The sequence below is a fragment of the Grammomys surdaster genome, unplaced genomic scaffold (genome assembly GCF_004785775.1).
Source record: "Grammomys surdaster isolate TR1022 unplaced genomic scaffold, NIH_TR_1.0 124554, whole genome shotgun sequence".
Classification (NCBI taxonomy): Eukaryota; Metazoa; Chordata; class Mammalia; order Rodentia; family Muridae; genus Grammomys; species Grammomys surdaster.
The window spans coordinates 105,676-130,736 of NW_021619536.1; the positions used below are offsets into that span (position 1 = coordinate 105,676).

At 39.5% G+C, this 25,061-nt stretch overlaps 1 protein-coding gene across 3 annotated transcripts in view; it reads right to left on the minus strand.

Annotated features, from left to right (window-relative positions):
- The window catches only part of Col12a1 (collagen type XII alpha 1 chain), a 119,782-nt gene extending 96,132 nt beyond the window's left edge, over positions 1 to 23,650 (minus strand). For 2 of the 3 annotated variants that reach the window (XM_028784658.1, XM_028784659.1), the window contains exons 1-10: positions 20,320 to 20,392; positions 12,550 to 12,666; positions 10,991 to 11,134; positions 10,337 to 10,396; positions 8,410 to 8,673; positions 8,085 to 8,249; positions 6,959 to 7,132; positions 4,932 to 5,222; positions 3,917 to 4,519; positions 2,305 to 2,577 (exon numbers count right to left, since the gene is read on the minus strand). In XM_028784658.1, coding sequence (XP_028640491.1) covers positions 2,305 to 2,577; positions 3,917 to 4,519; positions 4,932 to 5,222; positions 6,959 to 7,132; positions 8,085 to 8,249; positions 8,410 to 8,673; positions 10,337 to 10,396; positions 10,991 to 11,134; positions 12,550 to 12,666; positions 20,320 to 20,392 — 2,164 coding nt within the window. Of the gene's footprint in view, positions 1 to 2,304; positions 2,578 to 3,916; positions 4,520 to 4,931; positions 5,223 to 6,958; positions 7,133 to 8,084; positions 8,250 to 8,409; positions 8,674 to 10,336; positions 10,397 to 10,990; positions 11,135 to 12,549; positions 12,667 to 20,319; positions 20,428 to 23,350 lie in introns of those variants that run through there. The other variant, XM_028784660.1, reaches the window with a different exon arrangement.
- Positions 23,651 to 25,061: the final 1,411 nt, after the last annotated feature.

Here is a 25,061-nt window from a genome sequence, read left to right on the forward strand (position 1 = left end):
GGGGAGGGAGGGGGGAGGGAGGAAGGAAGGAAAGAAGAAAGAAAGAAAGAAAAAGGAAGGAAGGAAGGAAGGAAGGAAGGAAGGAAGGAAGAGAGAGAGAGAAAAACCAAAGAAAGAGAAGAAAGTTGTATTTGGCAACCATTATCCATGATTCATTAGGTATGTCAAGAAAAAAAGACCAAATTAGTCAAAACAAATGAAGCAGAATGACTAATGGCTGCGAATCCTGGCCCTGAAGCTTAATGGGTATATAATTTGTGCCACAGCTGTTCAGCAGTTAAACATGACTACTTAGATTATTGAAGTACCTAAATAAGATAATCCATGAGAAGCATTTAATACAGCACATGATACCTAGTAAGAGCTCAAAAAGCACCAGCTTAATTAAGATGTTAAGTGTTAAAACTTGACTGTTTACAAAAAAAACTTTAGATGCTACAATTTCATGAAAAACAGTAGGTCTGTCAGTCATCAAGCTCTTTTGTGGTGGCCCAGCATCTAAAGAGTTTGAGTATTGACCTCAACTCAAAACTCCATCCTCCCCCCTTCCCCCTTTCTCTCCTCCTCCTCTTCCTTTCCCTCCTCCTCCTCAGTTGTTGCTTTGATGGTGGTAGGTGGTGACTGGGGGAGGGGGGGTGAGAATGTATTGTTTATTTCTACAGTTTATTTTTATGAAAAAACTGTAATAAAAAGAACTCTATAAGCAATATTAAAGAGAAAACCAGTTCCTCATAGCCAGAAGCAAATAATGTTAATATATTTGTAAGCAATGTAGTTTTTCAGCCAATTAAAAGAATGAAAATAAAAATAAGTACAGAAAATACAACTTTAAAAGTTTGATTGAGAAAATGTTTAATCTCAACGTTAGTGCCCTAAAGTGACTAATAGTACAGTTGTCTCCTGTGCCGTCTTCTTGCTACAGCAAACTTTCTCTCTTCTGTTTCAAGAAAAGACTGAAATAAAGCTGTCCAGCATCCAGCCCCTCAAACCTTAGCGTTCTGGGAGAATGTGAAGCAGTCAGTACAAATATGGTGTCTATTTGTACCAAAGAATATTAGAAGTAAATAGAAGGATAAAATTCACCAGCTAGGCAGACTGCTTTACATTTAGTTTCTACAGACTTTCAGACTTGTCTTTCTTCTTGAGCTTCAGTAGGCATTGAAAGCAATCAACAAAAAGGCAGAAATATCTTAAGTATGAAGATGATCTAAGTTATAGAACCATAAAAATAAATGGATTTAGGTACTTTAGTTGGCCTGTAGCTAGAATTATACCTATATCATGTACAAAAGGAAACTATTAATCTTCTTTGAAAAATGTTTTAGAGATGAAGATTCCCTAATTTTATTAATAAGGTATGCAGTGTGTGCTGGCTCTATCTTCAAGTGCTTCTTTATACATATTAAATTCTCATGATGCCCCTTTGGGTTTCTTCCCTGTACTCAGGCAAAATAAAGAAGAGAATCTACATCCCTTGTAATTTATCACTGTTTCTGTGTTAAGAGTACTTGTCTTAATTTCTTTCTTAGCCATATTAAATGCCAAATAAAATTAATTAGGCCAAAAGGTATTCAGCTCTAGTCAGTAAAGGGAACACATCTCAAACACTAGAATTATTTCACTCAAGTCCCAGCAGCGTTATTCACAATAGCTAAAAGCAGAACAACCTGAGTCGATGAGTAAACAGAGCATGATGTATTCATACAATGAGATATTAGTCATCCTTTGAAAAAATGAAATTCTGCCCAAGTATAGCGGCACAACCCTTCAACTGCAGTACTCAGGAGTCAAAGACAGGCAGACCTCTGTATGTTCAAGGCTAGCATGGTTTACATACCAAATTAAAGGTCAGCCAGAGCTACATAGTGAGATCCTGAGTCAATAAATAAATAAATAAATAATAAACATGTAACATGGATAAGGAACTAGACAAAGTGAAAGAAGTCACATAGAGGAAAAATATCACATGATCCCATTGTATATAGGCTTAAAATAATCAAATTCAAAGAAACAGAAGATAGGATGATAGTCCATAAGCAGGGGACCTGGGAAGTGGAGAACGGCTCTGGCTACAGGTTCTGGCTTTGCTCAGTCTACACATGGATGATGGTAACGATGGCTGTATGAGGTCAATATACTCCATGCAACTGGGCTGTGCACATAAAGATGGCTGAGATGGCTGAAAGGGGTTTTGTTTTTCATTTTAAAAACATGTACTAAAAGCAAGTGCTTTATTCATGCTATAACATTGCTCTCTGACTAATTGCAAAGTTTTGAAACAACATAGGAGAACCCCTCCTATACCTTCCGCTGTGGTCTCCTCCCCAGATACAGGAATACTGAAGCCATCCTCATACTCTGCGGTCACATTCACCAAGTACAGGGTCTCTGGTCTCAAGTTGTTGAGAACAACACTGGTGCTGGAGGCTGGCTCCACCACTGTGACCTCATCATCACCATTAGCATCCTTGTACGTAACGTGATACGAAAAGACATTGTCTCCAGCTGGAGACCATTCAGCTTTGAAACTGTTAGCAGTTACCTGAGTAAACCTCAGATCCTTTGGTGGCACATAGGCTGTTTAAAAGAAAAAAAAAGAAAGAATTTAAATTTTTAAATCTATGAAATGTCTATAAAAATAGATCTCTTGACTCTGTGCTTTTGAAATTGTTGATATTCATTCAGGAGCAGTCTTTGAGACCCATGCACATGACCATTGAGAAATGGCTTCCCTCTCAAAATGAAGTCCTGATCATTTTCCTTGACTATCCATAACAATAATTGTATTATATAAAGAAAGTAACAAATTAAAATGAACTTGAATGCTGAGTTTCTCAAGACGAACCATTAATAAACATTTCCCCACAAGTGTATATTTAGATAGTGGCAGATTTTAAATGAACCATAACAATTTTCTCATTCATCCTTGTACTTGAATATTACCCCTTAGTGACAGGTAGACAGATATTTCAGGGTAAAACTAAGGAATTTTCTGGCAAATTAATAATTATAGTAACCAGAAAGGGGCCTCAATTGGGAAAGCATTTGTCATGCAAGTATAAGGAAGTAATTTGACCTCCCCAAATCCATATAAAGTTGCATGTAGTGGAGTTCTTCTGTTATCCCAGGGCTTCTACCGCAAGAAAAGGGACTTCGAGGCAAGTAAATTCAGCCTGAGATCACAGGAGAACACAACAAAAGACTGCCTCAGACAAGGTGGAAGTCAAAGATACCAGAGGTCACTCACACACACACACACACACCATGGCATGTGTGTGTGTGCCCACCATGATACACACATGTACAAAAGAATGGAGGGTTTTTTTTTACAATACTTATTAAACTGATCATGCATTAAATATGCATTAAACTGATCATGAGCAGAGAGGATGCTTGATGCACGTTATCCTCTGAGGATTTACAAATAGGACAGATGTGAAAGAATAAACTTACTAACAAAAAGAGCTAAATGTGTAAATGACACAAATGTACTAGAAAACTTGAGGGTTTATAGAAGGGGGTGATATTTTTAAGCAAGCATTGGAAAGCACAATTTAGACAAATTGAGAAGAAAGAATAGAGAATTCTGGATGTGAGGTAGCATGCCCCAAAAACAACCAAGTGAAAGAATACACAAAAAGAATTCAAAGTTCCAAGACTGGTTTAGGCTATGACAAATAGGTGTGGATGAAGCTGGGTCCTAGACTTCCTTGAGGATCTAAAGGAGGAAATCTCACTTTGGGTAAGCAATTTTTTCACCAATAATAGAATGGTATGCATACCCAAGAGAAAGTTATGTGTCAGACCCAAGTACACTAAGTCCCATGGTTTTCAATAGCAGTTGGAAGTTTCCTTGTACCCAGTGAATCAAAGAAGAACCCTACCCACGGTTTTAGAACTTGGAGGCTCTACCAACCTTTCTTCTTTATAGCTGCCAACTCTTGCTCAATTCTAAGACAGATAGACTGTGTGAGTTCAAACGATATCCTCTGAAAGGCATCAAAATCCTCCACTGTGAACACATGGGTCTCAGAAGGAGGAGAGGCAATGGCTTCCAGTTCCGAGCGCACAGCATCCTTTACACCAACTGCAAAGATCTCCACATCCGAGTTCCTGAGTTTTATAGCAGGGTCTCTGAAAGCATCTGACGACTTCCCATCTGTGATGAGAATCATCACCTTCGGTACATTGCTTCTGGAGCCTTTGTTAGGCACAAATATTTTCTCTCTGACATAAGTCATTGCTTTGCCTGTGTTTGTGGATCCTCCCCTGTACGGGAAGGTGTTTATTGCTTTGATTATATCTTCAACTCTGTTGAACTCCTTCAATGTGAACTCGGTGTGAGGGTCTCTGCTGTACTGGACAAGGCTTATCTGCACCCTGTTTGGAGAAATCTCAAAACTTTTTGCAAGAACTTCTAAAAAGGCTCTAACTTTAACAAAGTTTGCAATCCCGATGCTATAGGACCCATCAACCAAAAACACGATGTCGGCTTTTATATCCACACCACGTGAACATTCTGTGAAGAGAAAGAAAATCCATTAAACATAAACAAATAAAATTAAAATATAAGAAAATTAAAATATCTCTAGATATCTCACTTTCTTTGTAAGTCTACTTCTTTTTGAAAACTGCTACAAGGCTGGAGAGACAGCTCAGTGGGTAAAGTACTTCCTGAGCAAGCATGAGAACCTCACTTTGGATAGTCAGCGCTCACATAGAACCAAGTGCATCTGTAATGCTGTGCTGAGGACATTGGAGACAGGCAGATCCTGGGGCTTGTTAGCCAGCCAGTCTAGGCCAGTTCCAGGAAAACCCCACTGGGGAGAAAATGGAGGGAAAAATACTGCAAATACTATGTTTAAAACGAAGTCTCAACTAGTAGACCATGGTGTGGTAGTACAAGCATAGCAATAAAATGGCTACCTTACCCACTTGAACCTTCATTGGCTGCGTCTTCTCCATGACTGAAATGGGCTCACTGGATGTCAGGCCCTTCATGGCAAAAACGCTGATCTGGTATTCTGTGTCAGCTGAAAGGTCACGAACATTGAGTGTGGTCGTCTGGGGCCCCACACTTAAAGCGTGATGTCGGCTTCCCGCTGCCATTGGTGTGAGGAGGATCTTATAGCCGGTCACAGCACTGGGGGATGGATCCCAGCTCAATCTAACGTATTTTGATGAGAGTTCTGTGACTACAAGATTTGAAGGAGGCTCGATGACTAAAAAAGAAAAAGGAGAAGAAAAAGAAGAAGCATGTCGTGATTAATAATGAAGTACAACTCTATTAGGTTTTACATTTGATCCTTCAATTCTTCTTATTCAAGTTGACAACGTCTGTATCAAAAAGGGTTGGCTGATACCCTTTCTCCCTACTTCCATCTGTATGAGCCCTATTGCCAGGATTTTAGTTACTATGCTGAAAAGTTTTGTGGGGCGAAGACATTTTTGGAATAAATTAATGAGAGTATATTTAATGTTTAATCCTTCTCTGAATCCAAAATTTTCATTTTGAATTTGGCATTTCACTCCTTGTCTTTATTTTCATGTCCCAGTATAGATGTTTACTTAGCTATTCAGAACACTGATGATTTACTCAATACAGGCCCTGAAGAAAGATAGTTCACAGCTGTGATGTGGTCACCACTACCCATGCAGGAAAATTCAAATATAGGCACAACAAAAGCCTTGGCTGATCTTGGCACTCACAAAACTGCATTCCACTAATAATTAACCTGTTTAAAGTAAAGAGAGATAGTCCAAGTAAAGTGGAAGTGGGCATATAGATTTTATGATAATACAGACACAGGGTAAGGAAAAATTAGCCGTTAGACCTAGAGAAACAGAAAGGATGCAGAGCCTATGAAACATTGAGAAGTCCTGGGATAAGTAAAGCCAAGGAACTTATGAAAATATGATTAAAGATGGAACCATGTGCAAGCTACACTCAACCATTTGTCAATTCCTGGAGTGGGGTGAAGACAATCATGGAGAAATACCACAGCTTTCGGTGTTCAAATGGATACTTGTAAAATATCTTTTTGAAATACGTCTTCTCTCCTCTATGTACTTAGAAGTGGTAACTGATAGAAATGGAAAGCTTTCCAGATGTAGGAGTATCAAACTAACCAATCTTTGAAAGATGCCTAGGATTTGAACACAGGGAGCATGTGGTAATGGAAAGGAGCTGGTAGAAGCAATGTTGTCACTCACTTATGTTCTAGAATGCTAAAAATAATAGTCTGAAATCTGCAACTGTTTATAAGTCTGAGTATAAAATAATAAAATCAACTACCAGAAAAGCCTGATTATGGATAGACAATATATACCAAAAGACCTTTTATAAAAGTCTGATCAATGGAGGAATCTCATGAGGCCCCACTCCTGGACCAAGAACTATAGGCAACTAAGGAATGTTGAGAGTGGAAGAAATGGATTTTCCCAGAGAGGAACACTCTGATGTTTATCCAATACCAAGTGGATCCTTGAAATTATATACATGCACGTAACACTAAACAGATTCAGCAGGTTGTATTTATATATTTATTCATTTACACACAGACACACAAATATATATGTAACAATAATGAACAAAAGTAATCCATTAACTTGAAGAGAAGCAAAGAGGCACATGGAGTGGCTTGGAGGAAGAAAAGAGGAGAAAACTATGTCATATTTTAATTTTTAAATTAAAGTTAAGATATTAAATAAACTGTGTCTAATCAAAACTTCCTCTCCCCCAAAAAATGTTCAGAAACTTCACAGAAAAATAAATATTTTGTCAAATCTTCCAACAGAGGGAGAAAATAATACCAAAGTATTAGCAAGTTGAGTTCAGACACCAGTCAATCACTGGAGGACATGGTTAATATATGTCTATTCTAGAATACCTGCAAAGCAGGAGCCACTGTCAGAAAGTGCTAGCACATATATCCCCTCTCAAGAAACAAGCACTCACCTTCTTCTCCACTGACCAGCTCACCAAGTTGCTCATCAACTCCTGAACACACCTGGGATATTATCTCATTCTGGATGTCCACAATTGCATCAAAATTGGCCACATTGAACACATGGTTCAGGGAAGGTGTGGACGCAATTTGTTTTAGTTCTTTTGCATCTGCAGCTTTAATGCCTTAAAAACAAAAGGATAGGAATATGATAAAATGGGAAACATACCAACTGCAAGAATCTTTTTGCAGCATTTCTTAGTCTTGTAAAACTGAAGATATTTTAACCCTTTTAAATTCAAAATCCAGAGTTGCTTTGGCACATGTCTTTAATCCTGGCACTTGGGAGGCAGAAGCTTGAAGATTTCTGTGAGTTCAAGGCTAGCCAGACCTATATACTGAAACCTCCACCTCAAATAGATGATAGATGATAGATAGATAGATAGATAGATAGATAGATAGATAGATAGATGATAGATAGATAGATGATGGATAGATAGATGATAGATAGATAGATAGATAGATAGATAGATAGATAGATAGACAGTAGGTATGTAGGTAGACTGATAGATGATAGGCAAGTAGGTAGGTGGATAGATAATAAATATAGATAATAGTAGATGAAAAAACAAATGTTCAATGACAAAGGATTTTTTTATTTCACAAAATGTGGCCAGCCAAAGAGAAAAACAAATGGTTAATGGAGAGAGCCTCCATTCTAACTATGCCATCCCTTGTCTCTGCCATCTGTAAATATTTTTTTATTACAAAGTGCTGAATGAGCTGTAGACCTGTGAATAGTTCAAGTATTGTGTAATGCAGAAAATGCATAAAATCCACTTAATGACAACACAAGGAGAATCTTTATTAGAATCACTGGCAGAGTGTTCTTTGAAAAGTAGAGACCTGGCAAAGCATGTGAATATCAGCTCACTTAATCCATATGCTCAGAGAGTTTTGTGAGGAAATAGATAAGCAGAAGTTTTACTCAAAGACAATTTGGCAAAATACTTTCCTATAAAATGCAGTAAGCACTTTTGACGGCATCCTTCCCTAAGAAATTAACCTTTATCTTCTTAAGCATCAAGTGTACTGAGGGAGAGCAGGAAATAAAATGGCCAGTCAGACTTAACCTACCCAGAGAGAAAACTTCAACTCCAATATTCCGAAGTTCCCGTGCTGGAATTTCTACTTCATCCTGAGACTTGCCATCCGTGATAATAATTGCCACTTTAGGAAAGCCAGCTCTTGATCCAGCAGATTCAGTGAAAGTGTTTTTAACTAAGTAATCAATGGCATCCCCTGAAGGAAAAAAGAAATATGTTCATTTACTCTATTTTGCCAAAGTTAAAGACTAAGAGATTAATTCCAAAAGTGCTTACTATATAACCAATTTCTTAAATTTCTTTTCAAAATAGACACTTTGTTTATTTTAAACAATAATATAATCTCTAAGACATACCTGTCATTGTGTTGCCACCTTTGTATGGTATTTTTTTAATTGCAGCAAGTAGGTCTTCTCTTCTGTAATACTGATTTAAGTTAAATTCAGTCCTGGTATCTGAGCTGTACTGAACAACTCCAACCCTTGTCTTCTCCTCCCCAATGTCAAAGGCAGACACAAGAGCAACAATGAAGTCTAAAATGTACTTGAAATTATTTCTTCCCACACTCCAGGAGCCATCCACAAGAAACACTAAGTCGGTCCAGGCACTGACAGAGCACTCTGAAATGTATTTGACACAGTTTTAAGTGATTAGATCAGTCCACCTTTAAAAAAGACAGCCTGACATTGGAAAAATCTTCATTAGAATACATCTGACCCATTGTTTTCCATCTAAATGCTTAAAAGAATATACAATCTTAAAAGCACACTGAAGTAATTTTGGTGCACTTATCATGATCCATGTATGGGATTGGATGTCTTTAAATTGCTATGTACGATATTCTATGCAAAGAAATGACTAGACATGTGATACACTGCCCAGGATCCTACAGTCAGAGCACATGCAGTGGCAACCTGTTTTTCTGAATCATACCTTTAGTTTTCCCCAAATGAAGATTACATAAAACATCTGGGAGACACACAAAAGAAATATCAACAGAGTCCTCTCCCCCACCCCTGGCGCACACTTGTTATTTATCAAAAGATAAATGCAATCTGTGTTCTTCAGGCAGATGTGTCTGGGTTGAACAGCAGAGAAAATGTTTTAATAGTCTGTCATATTTTCCAATATAAATGTCTAAGCTATAAATGTCGAGGTAGTCTATGCATACCGTCATGCAAAGTAGTCAAAATATCTTGTCTTTGCTATCTATGTACTCAAATTTGACAACTAAAATCTCCATTACTAAACACAAAGAGGAAATACTGCTAAGTCAAAAGCTCAAATGTCCATCTGGCATCCTTAAGGGATTAGAATGCAATGGGCTTTCATGACCACACATTATGTTCCCTTCTTCTGTGGTCAAAGAGGCAAGCTGGTTTTCATGAAAATCTGTATTTGCAAGGCAACATTGATTGAATTTCTGAAGATGTTTTTATCCTTGAAGTTAGTTGGTAGATAATAAGAAAGTATTTGGCAAAGAGGAGCAGAAAAAGGTCCTGGAAAATTGTGCAAGACAATTATATGCTGTTTAATAGGGTAATTAGGGTCTATTAAAAACTGTATCTGGCAGAATATTTTGATTTAGAATAAATATTGATAGTTTGGAGAAAATATTAATATAACTGCATAAGAGAAACTTCATTTTAGATTATTGGACATCTGAGGGAAGGATAAACAGTGATCTAGAGGGAAATTTTCCAGAGAAAGAGGCCTTTGTGCTTATAATGTTTTTATGGTCAGTCTGGATCATAAATCCAACTTACAAAGTGGCAAAATCAGAAGTCCAAGAAATTCCTTGGGAGTTCACTCTAGCAAGCTACACAAAGCAGTGTCAGACAAAGGAGGTGAAGAGCCTTACAGCCGAAATAAATAAAAGTGCTTTTCATCTGGTTATGTGTTCACCAAGTCCTTAGAGATGGGCTGTAGGGACTCTGGGAAGATTGGGAAAGCTGACGTCATCAGTCAAGGTAACAGAAATATCCCAGAGATGAGCTCAATATGCAAGTAGACTTAGCATGTATTTCATGGGACTTGAGATGCTTCAAGCACTAAGACCCCCTCAGTCTTCTCCCATGTATCTGTAAGTACCATCTATTGCTATTCATTTGTAGTAGGAGGAAATATTGGCTGAAGGTCTCTCTGTTATCTATACTCCTTCTAGAGAAAGCTTATAGCTGTTAATATAGGGAGGATCATCAAGCTTTGTCTATAATTAGAGCATCTTCTACACTGTACATGTAACTTCTACAGATCCAAGCAAAACTATAGAAAGAAACTCACTTTGTATCTCTGTTTTTCCAGGTTTCTTCCCCGCTGGCTTTGTTGTACCACCTGTTTGAACTGAGTCAAAGGCCCATCATTAACAAAAGAAATTATGGGAAAAAGAAAAAAGAAAAAATATATATGGTAAGAACATAAAACATACATTGTTTTTTAATATTGTGTTGCAAATGTTTGGTCTTGCCCGGCTGGTCAAAGTGCCAAACAATGATTTCCTTACAAATGAATTATTTTAATGAAATGTTAGAGATACTTCAAACGAATTTTTACATTATTGTGCTACTCCTTGAGACCAAGGTTAAAGGCATAAATGAATTGTTCATAACCGCTAATAACTAGAATTGTAGGAAGTGATGCTTATATGCTACCTATATAATAGGAGATTAAACCTGAAGCTGGAAAACTGTCTGCAAAATACATATATCTATGTAACAGTAATAATCAAAGAAAAGAGGCTATCGATTTGAAAGTGGGGAGGACATGGAAGGAGTTGGAGAGAGGGGGCTTCTGGAGGTGAGGAGGGATTCTGGAGGGATAGAGGGAAGGAAGTGACATAATCGTATTTTAATTTAAAATATACAAAAAGTACTTCAAATTTAAAAACAAAAATGACAGAAAGATAATTAAAGTACTTAAAATTGTATGTGTTCTTACTTGTTAGTTGACCTATAACTGGCACGCTTTCTTCTACTTCATCATAGGAAGTTATAGTCACCACATACTCTGTTTCAGGGATAAGGTCTGATAATAGAGTTTCAGAGGTACTAGCTGCAAGAGTAAATTCTTTAGTAGGCCCATCTGAAAACACAAAAAGAAAAAAATGAATACAACATAAACTTTTCTTAAAATAAGATATTACAAAGAAGTCTAAATGTACTCCAAAACTGAAACTTTTACCATATGCATTTTTTTCAAGACATCCAAGAGGGTTTTTTTAAACAGTCTTCTAAAAATAAGGACTTGCATTTTTAGAAAACTAATATTTGCAATGGTATTGCCTTTATCTGACAATCACACTCAAAGCTTAAAAGGCTTGAAATTCTTCTAAGTTAAAGGTATGTCAGACTATCAGACCAAAAACATATCATCATTTTTATGACATCAGGACATAATAAAAAATGCTAAAAATAAGATACAAGTAAGAGGTAATTTAATTTTTAATTATAAATTAGAGGAGAACAGAAAGAAAAAAGACACATTCAAATGTGGGCCATGCACTAATTAATACCAATAGTCCTCTGAATTGACTGAATTGGGTATCACATGTTTCAAGATATCATATATTAAGTATTTACTTACATAATGATAGCATACTTCCATCTAGATTCTTTTAACTCTTAATTCAATCAGAAAACATGATAACTCCTAGGGACTGCATTCTTGTTAATACTTATATTATATAACATATATATGATTATATATATGTGTGTGTGTGTGTGTGTGTGTGTGAATTATATTAAATATTTCACAAGGAATAATTAAGAAAGGTAGCATATATAGCAAGACTCTAAAAAATGCTCCTAGTTTCTATGTGAGCCACATACAATAACTGGAGCACTGTAGGACACGAGGATACTGGATCCTGTGGTGCTCATTTTGGACATTGAAAGTCAATATTCCCAGTATCTAGAAACTGTATGGATCCTATTTGGGTTGTTTTAGAATATTCTTTAGAATAAATGAAGCCATTAACCAAATGTACTTAGAGAGAAACAGGAAAGGGTGACATTTTTACTCTTTCTTCAGTTCTTTGGCCATACTGTCTTTTTATTTTTTTAAATCTCCCTGATGAGAAAGCATTTTAAACTCCTGGTATTCTAAAAGGCCAAGAGATAAGTAAGCTCTAGGGTTAGCAATAATGGCAATATCCTTGTTCACTGCCAACCAATGAAGACTTCTTATCATTTAGCCAATGCAAATGGTTACTTTCCCACCTGTTTTTAGACATTGGTTCTCCACACTTAAGCAACATAGTAAATTAACATTGTAGGTAATACAGTAGAACATCCAAAACAAGTTTTGTTTTGCTTTGCCTTGTTTACTAGAAATATTGGGATTAGAATCTGTAGCTCTGAGTCCACCAAATACCTGGTAACATCAACCAAATCCCTCTGGCTTGCTCATTCTTGCCCTCCCTGCAGTTAAATGTGAGGTTTGGCAGACTATATGATCTTGATGTCTCTGTCCAAAAACCTCAACATCTTGGAACTCACCTGTTGTAGAATCCACTGTTATCCTGTAACCCACAATTGGATCAAGTGGTTTCTCCCATGACATGTGAACAGTATTTTCATCTATAATTTTAAAATTCAAGTTGGAAGGTGGGTCAACTGCAAAAAGAGAGTTGAGATCAGTTGTGTTTTCCAGTGTCAGAAATGGCTAATATGATTAATGAAGAATTATGTTGAGCAAAGCTTACTAAAGTTGTCTTTGCATAAATTTGTTTCCAACAAATATAAAAGATATCTTGTTGGATCAGAAAAAAATTAAAAGCTGACAAGATATGACAAAACATCAGGAAGTGTACAAATTACAGAAGACAGCACAGAACACTTGATACTTGAGTTGCTAGGCCATTCAAGAATGACCAGCAAGATCAAGCAGAATAGAAACATGTTTGGATACAAGAACAATTAAATCACAAATAATAACCACATATGCAAACAATTCACATAACAATTAAGGAAATTCAATACATGCTGAGTGCACTTTGAACAAGCATGCCAAATCACAACCTGCTTACAACCATAGACGTTAATTTAGAACAGTGACACCATACTCTTGTATAACGTAGAAAGAAAATCGCTGATGGTTTGGGTTCAATCTCTGCATTGTTGCTTTGTTATTGTTGATTGATACATCTCAGTTTTTGGCAGAAGCTTTTACAATGTATTTGAATGGAACAGAGAAATCATTTAAAAAAGTAAATATGTCTCACTAGGAAACATACATTTAAATGTATATTCAAATTAAAGTAAGAAAAATATTAAAATGAGATGTTAATAATTTCTGAGTATATAAACAGTGCTAGAGATGTTTATAAACTTGTATTCTGCCTGTTTACACCAATTTGCTGGGTTCCCAAGGTGTAAACCAACATGGTCATTGCCTTTATAGTATAGTAGGCACAGTACATACTAGAAGTAGCATTTTTAAGTTAAAATGCCAGTGTGGCCCTTTAAAAGACAATGGTTAATTATGAAAAGACAACATAAATGTATAGTGGTGGGAAATTATTTACAGAACTTGAAGGGAAATAGAAAAGAAGAATCAGCACTGAAAGACATGACTTGCATAAAATCTTGAAAAACTCAATGACAGAAACAACTGTGAAGTACAGAAAGGAACAGTTTACATACAAAACTGTATAGCATCATGCACGTGTCAATGAAATGTTGACTCATTTTTAGTTTCCCACAATGAACAAAAGCCTCCATGTACAATAGTCATTACACAAAGACATTCCTGAAATATTTTATAATGATATTCTCTACACAGTGTTCATGCCTCCTCATGCAGCATTGTACTGACTCACTGTCAGTGCATGGTCGATGCTTTGAAAATCATTACACTTGAAGCAAGTTCAATACAGTAGATGATTTTCAGCCATTTGGTTCTTTAAATATCTTAGTCTCAGCCTACAGGTATTACTCATTGTGAGTGAGAAGGTTTACCTCTGTTTTAAGAGGTTCCCATCTCCTCTTCGAATTTTGTGAAAAGTCAATTGAAGTGCAGTTATAGCTCTGAGACACAAGTCAGAATTTAATGGGGATTAGATTCATCTTTAACATCCATAGCACATTTTGAAAGGAAACAAAACTCATCAAGCAAACATCTACTTGAATAAATTGCCACTTCCAACTGTAGGAGATGACTTTATTTTTATTGGATACACTAGAAGAATGAATGTTACTTTCTTACTATCCATACACAGGCAGTGAGATTAGAACTATTAATCTACATGCACAGTTTAATCATTCAGCATTCTTCTGTCTGAAACCATATTGCAAGTTTTAGCTGAAGTCATCACTTAGTATATATAACAAGCATGCAACAGATGTTAATAGAACGATGGGTATTAAGAATATCATTATAAAATATTGTTCTGATAGCAATGGCTCAGGACAAATTTAATGCAAAGGCAGACACGACTGGCCTGAGCAGCTTTTAAAAAATCAGTACATGGAAAAATAGTACCACCAACCTTGGAAATTGACCTGAAGGAGCGGACATTAGGTTAAAACTGCTGAAGGTCAGCAGCGGCCCACCTTGTTGATATCCAAGTGACCGGGATTCCAGATAGACTGAAAAAATGACTGTGGGGAAAAGTCTTGAACATTTTAGAGGATTGTAAGGTGCTCATGGAAACTCAGATGTGGTGCATGGGATTTGAAAGCAGGAAAAATGGCCTAGCAATGTGTGAAAAGCAGAACCCACTCCACTGTTTGCATTCTGGTTAATTCTGAAAATTAAAATTTCATCTTTGCCAAATATACATTTCAAGACTGTCATTTATTTATACATTTTGTGATTTTTTTTCATGATAAAAATAATGAAGTAAGTGTGAAGGTATGGCCCACATCTATTTGAGTCAATATGAATATGTGTTTTTATTGATTTGGGAGATTTTTTTTTTACTTTAAAACAATTCACAACCATCACATTGTCACAGAGTCAAGGTGTTCCCTAAAATAATGCTGATATTGCCATAGTACAAACACGAACTAGCTACACATAGTTTGCAAATGCAAACTGCCATAGCCAAGCCAAGGGTAACATAATTGAAATTATACATAACGATCTGATTCATAAAACCTGGCTTCTTATCATGAAAAAATGAAACCTGGAGTAATTATAACTGGTAATTTCATGTTATACTTAAACATAATGTTTTAGCATCAAAATATTGTGAAAACAAAGTGGAATTCTGATGAGATTTCTGTTACACAAGCTACAGGATTAACATGGTAGAAATGATCATACTATGTGAAATGTCTTCAACGTCTTCTGTAAAATGTGCAGACATTCAGACATTTTACTTGTTACCGGTTTTGTCTTTAAAATAACCTAATTATAGGCCTTGAAATCATTGTTTTACAAGTGAAATTCAAATGAAGTCATTACAGCTCATGGGTATCAATAATTTTATCTTGCAATCTGTACAGTTTTCTGCCACATTAGATTAAATGTAAACAGAAGAAATGTTTCAATCAGAAATTTTAGGACATTTATTTATACTACCTGTTAATATGTACATACGTACTTTTTCATTCTCTGAAAAGTCATTATTAAAAGAATATACATGCTTTGCTGCCCAAAAATATATATGTAGCATGCTGACATCTGCAGCTCAAATACAGATAGAATTTGAAAGGCAGCTATGCTTACCACTATGTCACTAATATAGATTTAAATAGAATTTGATGTATTAACTTCATACATTTGTTCAAATAATTTTAAAATGTGTGTGTCTGGCTTGGCTTAAAGAAAAATAAGCCAGCAAAAGTCTATATCCAAGAATGGCAGAAATAAGCAAATAGATGGTTGGATGGATGGATGGATGGATGGATGGATGAGTGAGTGCATAGATGGATAGGTGAATATAATATAATATTACAGACAAAATAAATATAAAAGCTACATTAAAATATCAACTTGAAAAAGTAGTAGGACCTTTGTTCTGATATTTGAAATAACACCGGAAAGGATATTTTCTCAGTGGTAGGAGCTTTGGATGTGAAAAGTGTAGTTAGTTTGTTACATTTCATAGGCATTAATTTAATTATTGGGCATTTAGTGCTACCAAAATTTATTTTGTTTGCATTTATAAATACCAAAAAATAGCAACTGAAAATTAAAATTTCAGAAAAGCAACGAATTACTTGGTACACATTATAAAATTTGCTTTTTCATTAAGTTGATCAGGTTGCTGGGTACAAAGGAAAATCAGCACTAGTCCACTGGTTCTGGATCCTGTCTGTGCTATGTAGTAAGCACACTAGAAAACTTATGAGTGGGTGGGTAGATGGATGAATGGATGGATGAGTGCATGGGTGGATGGATAGATGAATGGATGGGTGAGTGGACAGATGGATAAATCAATGTATACAATATGCTAAGACAATGCAAATCTAAAAGCTACAATAAAATATCAACTCAAAGAACTCTCACTTCCTCATCTGGAAAATAAAACAATCAGGATAGATAACATCTAAGTTCTCTGGTTTGAATGTTTCATCATATATTAGAAACAGCACTATAAAATATAAGGAGAAATGGCCAGAAGGCCATAAGAATGAATGGAAATCTGCAACTGACAGTGGGGCAGAGGGAGGGAGGGAGCATCTCCAGGACAAGACAAAGACCTGGGATAAGGGAGATGTCCAAGAATCAGTGGCAGTGATCTTAGCTGTGACTCACAGAACTAGGGATATGGAACCTGAAGAGGCCACCTCCTGTAGCCAAGCAGGAACTCCAGTGGAGTGACAGGGACATCAACCCACCTACAAAACTTTCAACCCAAAATTTATCCAGGAGATAGAGCAGAGACTAAAAGAATGGATAAGCTCAAGTTGAGACCCATCCTATGGGCAAGCACCAACCTCTAACACTATTAATGATACTCTGCTTTCAGACCGGATTCTACCACAGCTGTCCTCTGAGAAGCTCCACCCAGCAGCTGATTCAGACAGATGCAGACACCCACAGCCAAACAGTGGATGGAGCTTGGGGACTCTTATGGAAGAACAGGAGGGAGGATTGCAGCCCTAAAGGGATAGGAACTCCACAGGAAGACCAACAGAGTAACTAACCTGGACCCTTGGGGCTTTCTGAGTCTGAACCACCAACCAAACAACATACATAGGCTGGATCTAGGCCTCCCTGCACATATAAAGCAGATGTACAGCTTGGTTTTCATGTGGGTCCCAAACAAATGGAGCAGGGACTATCCCAAAAGCTGTTCCTGTATGTGGGATATGTTCTTTTTGCTGGGCTGCCATGTCTGACTTCAGTTGGAGAGGATGCTCCTAACCTCACGGAGACTTAATGTACCAGGGTAGGGGGATACCCAAGGGGACCCCCACCTGCTCAGAGAAGAAGGAGAAGAGGGATGAGGGAAGGACTGTGGGAGGATATATATATATCATATGCATATATATAACATATACGTACCTACATATATATAATACTTAAAAAATTAAAGCTGAATTTCAGTAATTTTATGTCCATCTCAAACTCTAGATTAAGGAAAAAGGTGTCCAGTTCTCAAGGAACAATAATCATTAACTATTTAATGCAAAGCTAACTATTCTAAAAATCTATTAACATATGATACACAAACCCAGACTAACTCACACAATCTAGGTCAATACAAAGCACTAGCAAACTAATGTCCACTTAAGGCCAAAAAACAAAAAATCAGCTTTGCATTTACTTCTATAGGGCACAGTAACCTTAGCATGGTAATATAATTCATCATACAAATGGAAGCATGGTAGAAATTTTATTATGATTTTTTTAAAGGCAAAATGTAAATTTTAAAATAATTTAAGTTAACATCAAAAACTATGCTTCCAGCATATAAAAAAAATAAAGCAAATAAAAATATCCAGGAACCATAGAACTAAGACATATATGAGTCATGCAAATAAAAGCAAAGTACCCTAGCAGAAGACTGTAAACAGAAGGGCAAGCTGAAGCTTTGAAATACCCTCACAGAAAGATTTCAAGGAGAAAAAAAATCTATTTCATAGCCCAACATCTCCAGAAAGATTTTGGGCACTAATTTTGTTAGGCTCAAATTTTATTGCAGGCTCCTGGGGCCATTTAGTTAGTAGTTAACACCAGGGCTGAGCTGCCCAGCAAGGAGCAAACAGCAACACGTGGCCGTCAAGCACTTAAAGTGTGGCCAGTCCATAACGAAATGTGCTACAAGTGCAAAACATACATGCCCAGCTCCAAACCTTAGCACAGAAATGCAGAGGTGCTCCCTGATGTTTTGTCTATCAACTGCATGTTGAAACAAAAATATTGTGTTAAAACCTTTTACATTAAAATCAATTTCTCTGTTCCCTTTTGTTTTATTTATATGACTACTAGAAATGTTTGAGTTATACATATGGCTTACATTTGTGACTCATATTTCTGTCTGACACTGCCAAACTAGAAAGCAATCCAAAAATGAATTTTATTAAAATATGCTGGCCTAAAGGAGGAGGAGACACGAGCTTAAGAAAGAAAGAAAGGAGAAAAACCATATGGAAATTAACATAAAGTTAAAAGATAAAATATGGGCTAATCAGAAAGGCCGATCGCATAATGTCCTTTTTAACTGTATTTTGCTGGCTGGTCAGTACCACTTAAGTGATGTTTCCCACTTAGCTTAATCACCAACCTAACCCTATACTTAAGGGTTCTCAAAACTTTTGTTTTCAAAGAACTATTTTCTTAATGAGCAATAAACAGGCCACTTCAGTGACTTATCTAAAAACATCTTCAGTAGTGGTTCCAGAAGTTTCTCAAATAAAATTCCTTCCTAACTGACGTCACAGCAAGGATTACTGAAAGGCCACCTCATCAGAATACTCCTTCAGGAGGCGGTGAGAGTAGACTCATCAAGAAAGCCAGGCCAGCAAGCATCTTTGGATGTGAGATGTCCTATACATCTGGAGCCACTGTGGTTCCCTAACATTAACTCTCTGTACCAGTAGGACACTTAAAAAAAAAAAAATCAGGATGGTCCAGAAACAACCCAACATACCTACCCCCTCTAGGGGCAACACAGTCCACCCTGGAATTTCCAGAGCCTACAGACATCTCCTCCCTAACTTCATTAAAGGCATTTCTTTAATTGAAGAGGGTAAAGGGGCTTTTTAAAAATTAATCCATTTATCTTGCGGAATACGATTAGTTTGCAAAGTCCAGAATGATAATTGAAAGAGCGGGTAAGATTATTATTACATGGAAATGGCTTCCTCAATAAATACTGAGACATTAAAGCACTAAGTACATCAAACAAAACAAAATTAGGTTAAAAGTCTAACAAACGTTGTCTAGACGGCAGGGTACAAGGAGCTGTTTTAGAGAGCCACATTGTGGAGTCCCTGGCCACCTAGTGCCAAGATGCTGAGGTCAGAAGCGGCCAGGTCTTTCAGAGCCAGGCAAAGACAAGAGCATGCCAAAGGGGTGCCCGGATTCCAGCCGCCTCCAGGCTGGAAACACTGGCAAGGAGCCAAGCCACCCCTCCCCCAAGCTGATTTGTTCTGGGACCTGTGTTTTAGAAACCTTGGAACCAAACACAAACAGCAGAGTCCCTAGATTGAGTGAGCATCCCCTAGGGGTCAGTTTCACCTTGTCACTCATCCCGCCCCACCCACTCACCCACCCACCTACCCACCTACCCACCTCCTCAAGCTACTGGCAGTTTGAAGGTTGGCTCCTTTGCCTGAAGTTCTGCCTACCCAACTGGTCTCCCCTAACCTGTTCAAAAGAGGGGTAAAAAAAAAAAGGAAAACCAGACGCGCGGGGCTGGCAGTGTTGGAGTCTTTTATTTCATGTTGTCACCAAGGTCACAGTCCTGACCCAGGTGACCAGCTGCTGATCCTGAAAGGATGTCCATATTCTGAGGTTCCTGGTGCCCAGACGTCCGAGATCCTCTTGACATAGCTGGATACAGCTGTTGCCCTATCCAGGGAACTGATCCACAAAGAAGGCGGCAGTGTAGGTGGCAGTGTGGACAGCACACTGCAGAGACAAGCGCAAGGAGCCACACAGCACTGTACAGACTAGGGGAAGCAGAATGTAAGAGCTGGACCTGAAAGTTCAGAAATGGACACACCTCAGAAGGCAGGCGTTTCTCTGAAGAAGAGAAAGCACCGGAGAAGTGCAGAGAAAACAGACCAAGCAACAGAAGCAGGAGATTTTTTTTTTCCTTTCTTGAATTCTGCAGTTTCACTTGCCATAGGAGAAGCAAAGCATTTTACCTTCTGCCTCAATGGAAGACAGGAGTAGGGCCACGCCCAGGGCGGCCAGCGCTCCGGAAAGCCTGGTCTGCATGCTTGTACCTCAAGCTCACAGCCTCATGAAGGGATCTGCAGGAGGAAGCAGTGATCCATCAGAACCCACCCTGAGCAGGTCAGGAACAAGGTTAGACTGGAGCCTAAACATGGTCCAGATTCCAGCCAGATCCGTCTTTAAAACAACAGGGCCCAGCCCAGCACATAATGGACCTATTGTGGAACCATGCAAGTCAAGTTCTTCCAATAGGATTAATCAGGGCACTAGTAGGAAATTCTAGCTTAAAGAGGATACTCTTCCCCCAGGAAAGTATCCCAGGAAAATGCTGCCTGGTGCCCTGTAAAGGCCTGACCAGACCATACATGACTTCATACTGCCAAGGTGATGGATAATTTAGAGGTCATTTTATCCCTGACTCAACCAAATGTCTCTTCCAGCTGGGGATTTCATTTGGCTGCTTCTTCCTAACTGCTGAACTCTTTAGGTAACTGTGCTTTAGTAGTTCCAGGGTAATTTGCAAAATAATAATAATAATAATAAAACATTTTTATTCTATTTTCTTCAGCTTATCCTGACTAAAAAATGTGCAAGTAAGTCCTTAAGATCTGGAATGGACTACATAGGGATGCGGAAGGTCCAAATGAACCCTAATTCTTCTGATAACCATGTCGTTTTCACGTCTGATAAACCCTTTACCAAAGACAAGAGAGAACCAACTGTAAAATGCATAATAAAAAGAGAGAAAGTAGTAGAAAAAGCAAAATACCCATTGTCTGTTTTCCAAACATTTTAAATTTTACGAACCTCAATAATTCTTCCTTGTGTTTAACTATTTCTTAATGCTGGAAGATTACAACTAATACAAGCCCCAGAGGCGAAAAGGTTCTTAATTTTTCCTGATTTTGCAACTAGATTAATTCCTGAATGGCAGAGTCCTACTTATCCTTTGTACTTTCCCACCACATAGTAGCTGTTTTAGCAGCAAAATGAACTGTCCTAGGATTTCTATGATCCAACCTAGAAACAAAAGTTACCAGCAATTAGCTGTACTGGAAAGGTACCTGTGGCCAAATGCAAAACCAGAGTGAGATTCAGAGGTATACACATTACTTTAAGACAACACCATAGGCCTCAAGACAAATGTGAGGGGGGAGGGGCTCTGGTGTTTGGGAATTCAAAAATAAGCCAAAGGTTGGGCTCTCCTTGAGAAAAAAGAAACTGACAGTCTCCAACCACGCCTTTCCAAATCATTGGCACAAGGGTTAAGGCAGCTTTCCTCATCTGAGTGTAAATTGCATTTTACGTGTCTGATGAGCAGGCAAGCCAAATTGCCCAGAGCTCCTTTTTATGAAGCCAATATTAAAATTTTGGCACAGTTTTGGGGTCTAAGGGATTTTAGTAATGTCTTTTCCCCCTAATTAACAACATTCAAAACCTTTCCTACATTAGTGAAAAAATTTAAAGATAAAAAAGCACAATTGCTCCATTGTTGTTGTCACTGGGCCATAACGTTGATATAATAATTTAGAATGCAGTTGACAGATGTGCTCACGAAAAGTTAAAGGGTGGTAACCTACCCACAAAAATCGGTGTGCAGTTTGGGGGGGGGGGTTAATAAGTTGAACAAAACCTTGAGTCTTGGAAGAGTTTATTTTAGTCTAGTGCGCCACCTATCGGCTTCCTGATTCAGCATCAAGAATGAATCACTTCTCTTTGGGGTATCTGATGAATAAACTCTGCCTTCTCAGCCAGCCAAGAATTCTGTTCGTATACGTTTTAAAGAAAAGCTTCTGTCTCCTTCTTAGCCAAAACATTTATCGGAGTGCTTAGCAACACTTCATTGAGCATTCTCAGACATAGATGTCTGAAAGCAGTAGCCCTTACGTGGCAGTAGGATTTCCCTCACTTCCCCCTCATGAATGAAAATGAATCAACTGCCAGGAGTGGGGGCACTAAGGGAACTGGTCCCTTTCGGACAACTCGCCCCTCCCCCACCCTTGCTGGAAGAGGCCAACTCCTTAACTCTCTCAAGTTAAATTTTTTCAAACGCACACACAGGCACACATATGTTTCATGGGCCCATCTAGATTCCAGGCGTCACCTATGTCTTCTATAAAGGCTACCTAGCCAAGGACGAATTTAGACTTGTTTCTTCGCCCCTGCCCCCAATCTACCCCAATATTCTTTAGAAAACTCCAACCCTGAAGCTGAGGGAATGTATACGTCAAAGATTCGAATTGGTCAGGGGATGGTGGCTCAGGAAGCCAGATACAGGTCCCATTTGTCACTGCTCTTAAATGCGCTGACTCCACACACTCTGATTTCTATACTCCAAGATTGGAGGAGAAACCTCCTCAAAGGTCCCACTGACTGACCCTGGGTAAAACTTAATCCCAATACATTCAGGAGGAACCCAAAAAGAAAGTCTGGAAGCTGTGAGTGTCAGCCTAACCCACCAGCCCTTTGAAAGCAATTTGAGGATGAAGCCAGGGCAGCTTCCCAGGAACATTTGGAGATGCCACTAGCGCCCAGTCGCGCCAAGCTGGAGCGCTTTCCACTGGCCCTCCACGGAATTCTTCGCGGAGCGTACAGAACTTCACTTCGTTTTCCTGCAGTGCGTTGTGCCCCTGATGCAAGCCTGGCACCCCTGGCAAAGCCGCCAGATTATAAAGAGCGACCTACGAAGCCCATGCACTTCACTGAAAGCGACAGCGACTATAGAGGACATTCCCCTGCAGATGAACACACTGAGTCCTACTTTGCACGCGAACAAGCCACCTTTCCTTCTCCCTCCAAAACTCCAAAGAAACTGCAAAAATCCCGTGCCACGAATCTATCTCAGGCACACTGATCAATCGCTTCCAAAGCCAACCGGCCCCTGCTGGGCATTCTGCCAGCTCCGGGTTAAGGTGCAAGCAAGAAGCAACTTTACTCAGTTATCTTTGGGGAAGGCCATGAGAGGTGGGGGATGGGGTGGGGAACAGAAGCAAGACTGACCTGAGCCGGAGGTGACAGAGGGAGCGGGCGTCCAGCAGCTTGCGCGTGGGATCCCTGGGCCTGTGAGGGCTTTGCGCTCCAGGAGCACCTGGCGGCCGCGGGTGTGGAAAAAGGCGTCGGGAGCACCCAGCAGCAGCGCCTAGCCTGCGGTGCGGAGGCAGGGGGACTGAACGCAGCTGCCCGCGGACGCGTCTGCAGCGGCCGCCTTTGCGGACTGGGAAGAGACTCCGCGCCGCGGGCTACTTAATAGAGGGCTGTTCCCGGCTCTCGGTTTACTCGGTTACGAAACGCCTGAGAAGGTGGAAGGCTGCCACGGGTGATGTATGCTCCTCGGCGGTGAAGGAGGTCTACTTTTGGGAACGTGTGCATACTTCGAGCATTCCTTCGGCGTGAGGTGGCGATCGCCGTAGTAGCAATGCCCCTCCGGGGGCGGGGAGGAGGGAGGGAGAGAGGGGGACAGCCGCAGCCGGGTTCCCTGCCAAGGGAGGCCGCGGACTCCTCCGCTTGGGGCGGGCTAGGGGGCTCGGGTTTCCCTATCCCAACGAGTTTCTTTAATACGTTTGTTTTTCTAAGTTAAGAACAATGGAAAAGTGGAAAACGGATCTTAGTTTCAGAACAGCGAGATGGGTATCCCCTTTGTCCCTCATCATGCCATCTCCAGCTACCACCGTCCCCACCTCCACCTTCCTCCCTCTCTGTCCTGGGTGCACTTAAAACCGATTTACAGGGTTTCCATTAACTAACTGTCTGTGCACGCGGCGGGCCTCTGTCTTTCCCAGTCTCCAAGCTGCGACTTTGAAACCTCCGACAGCCGCCTGCTCCCGGCTCAGGGATAGGATGGCTTTCCCAGGCCTGTCTGTCTAACCTAGTTTTTCAGGATAGAGATGGGAGGCTTCCATTCAATCTGGAGGGAGAGAGAGGAAAGTTATTGGAACCTGGGTGATCATTCCAACAGGACACTCAAAAACAAGTTTTATTCGCCATAGAAATTTCTTGTCAGTTTGAGAACAAAAGCTGGCCCAAGTTGGGGCTTCAGGAAGCTCTTCCCTTAAAAATTCCTAGAGGTGAAAAGGACGAAGAGGAGCTCAGGAAGGCGCGCACGCACGCCGGTGATACTGAGAAGGCTGGATAGGAGCTGGACACTCCCGCCAGCACACAGGCTTTTTCTGCAGCTCCCCTATTCCCGGCACTCCACTCCTTGGATGCAGTGGGAGTCTGGCTCTTGAAGTTGCCAAATTGTACAAGACGCATGGGAGGAAGCATCCAGTAGTCACAGGATGTTATCCGAAAAGCGCTCGAAGACTGATTCTTACATGCGTTTGAGAGCTCAGAACTCGTTCCACAGATTTCCAGCCTCTTGGAGCCCAGAGAAGTTGCCTCAGCAGAGTCGGGCTAGTGGGTACTGGAAAAAAGGAGAAAGCTCTGGACTCTGGAGTTAACCGCCCCTTGATAACAGAAGCTGAGAGCACACCTGACTTAAGCCTTTCCTCCATGCTTGATCTTGCCTCCGCAGATTTGACCTTCCCTCCTCTAGGCACGATAGCTAGCGTTGGGACTGATCAAAACTCTTCGCATGCTTTTTCCCTGTCCTCTTGCGCCTTGCCCCACGCACAGGCTGCCTCTGCCCAGAGCTAACCAGAGCAAGAGAGGAGTCTGGAAGAAAAAGAGAGAGAGAGAGAGAGAGAGAGAGAGAGAGAGAGAGAGAGAGAGA